This window comes from Triticum aestivum, unplaced genomic scaffold, assembly GCF_018294505.1.
Source record: "Triticum aestivum cultivar Chinese Spring unplaced genomic scaffold, IWGSC CS RefSeq v2.1 scaffold187157, whole genome shotgun sequence".
Lineage (NCBI taxonomy): Eukaryota > Viridiplantae > Streptophyta > Magnoliopsida > Poales > Poaceae > Triticum > Triticum aestivum.
The window spans coordinates 8,369-9,997 of record NW_025232267.1 but is presented as its reverse complement, the minus strand read 5'-3'; the positions used below and the strand labels follow the sequence as shown (position 1 = coordinate 9,997).

At 39.0% G+C, this 1,629-nt stretch overlaps 1 protein-coding gene across 1 annotated transcript; it reads left to right on the top strand.

Moving 5' to 3' along the window:
* LOC123175922 (uncharacterized) lies at window positions 1-746 on the top strand (the record flags this gene model as incomplete). The annotated part of the gene is given in 1 exon segment (XM_044590381.1): window positions 1-746. A coding segment is annotated over 1 exon segment (430 nt), but the record flags the coding sequence as incomplete, so codon positions are not given.
* Between the last annotated feature and the right edge of the window lie 883 nt (window positions 747-1,629).

Sequence of the window (1,629 nt, the reverse complement as noted above, 5' to 3'; positions counted from 1 at the left end):
AGTAGATGCACAACCTACCAGCAAACCAGCCAAGGAGAATCTTCCTGAATTAAATGATACAAGCCCATCCGGTGGTTCTAGGCATGGTCGTAAGAGAACATACCCTGATGATGAAGCACTTGAGTCAGGTCTTGCAAGTGTGTCGAATACAATTGCAAAGTTCTTGGAAGCTGAGCAGGAGAATGCTAAAACCATGAATGGTTTACAGAGGGCATTTATGCATGAATCGCATGTTCATGAGCAAACATCAGCCAATAGAACCAAGTTACTTGATATTCTCCAGAATCTTAAGGGTCTCACAACCGAAGAGGTTGTAATGGCTATCCGTGTCATTGGTGGTGATGCTGGAAAGACAGAACTTTTCATCAATTTGCGTGATGATTACAAAGTGGTGTTTGTTCGTCAGGAGCTTGACGCGGCCAAAAAATAATTGAATATTCAGATCTACAATTCTGGATTCTTAGTTTCATTTTTTAGCTCAGGACTACTCGTTTTCTTTTAAACTCGTCAGTAAGAACATTTGGTGCTTCCCAATTTATTTTACATTGCCATTTCCTATACAGTACACCAGTAGTACATTTATGGAAATATGCTGAATGATTGGTTCATGCTAGTGCTGTAAGAAAAGGATATTTTCATCTCTTTCATCAACCGATGTGGGTATTGTTGTGTCATGTGTTGCTCTCATTTCCTCCTACCTACAACAATGATCTTATGACATTGTATACTATATCTCGAATTGCTTACTAATTTTATTTTCATTTTTGCATTAAAATTACAGTAGTATATTATTTGGTAAATGCTGTCAGCTGGCTCAGGTAGGTCTTGAAATGTCGGAGGAAGATTGGCTTTTGGGTCAGCACCTGGATAATCGCAGCATGTGTACAGATAGTGTACATTTTTTCCTTAGTTTGCCCAGTTTTAGATTTAATTTCATTTGCTCATTTTGTGTTACTGAAATGGTGTTTGTATCTGTTTTTTCTCACTTTCTATACTGCCCATCATTTTTACTTGGCCTTGGTCGGTTCAGTTTCTGTAGCTACTAAACATATCATTAACAACTCCCATTCCAAGACCCCTGAACCAAACAGAGAAAGTTAATTTTCTGTCAAATTCCCACGAATAATTCCCACCCTACACCAAACGTGGGACTGGGACTGATAGTCCACTTCCCATGTCTAATCCCACAACCAATTCCCCCTTAATAATTCCCAGTCCCTTTCCCTCAAACTACCAAACACGCTGTAAGTATGAGATCGTTCTTAGTTAACAACCGGGCAGCCCGAGCACTGTAGCCGTCCAATATTTCAATATGGCCCACATATGGTTTGTTGGTTTGGATCCTTAATAACTTGCTATTGTTATTACTCGTTTCGCTAAACACGTCCGTTACAAATGCCAACTCTCATTGCTTTCTAATTCAGTGCTTTCTGATTGAACGTGCGCATCAACATATGGTACTATGGTAGGCCGTTGATGGAAATTGCTTCCCATAAATCACACCAATATCCTTCATTATGAAAAAATTCTTGTAAGTTGTGATTTCCTTCACACAAACAAATATAAGAGAATAATTATTATTCGCGTGACTCAAGGTGTCTCCTTTCATAAAAAAGAGGACCGACAATC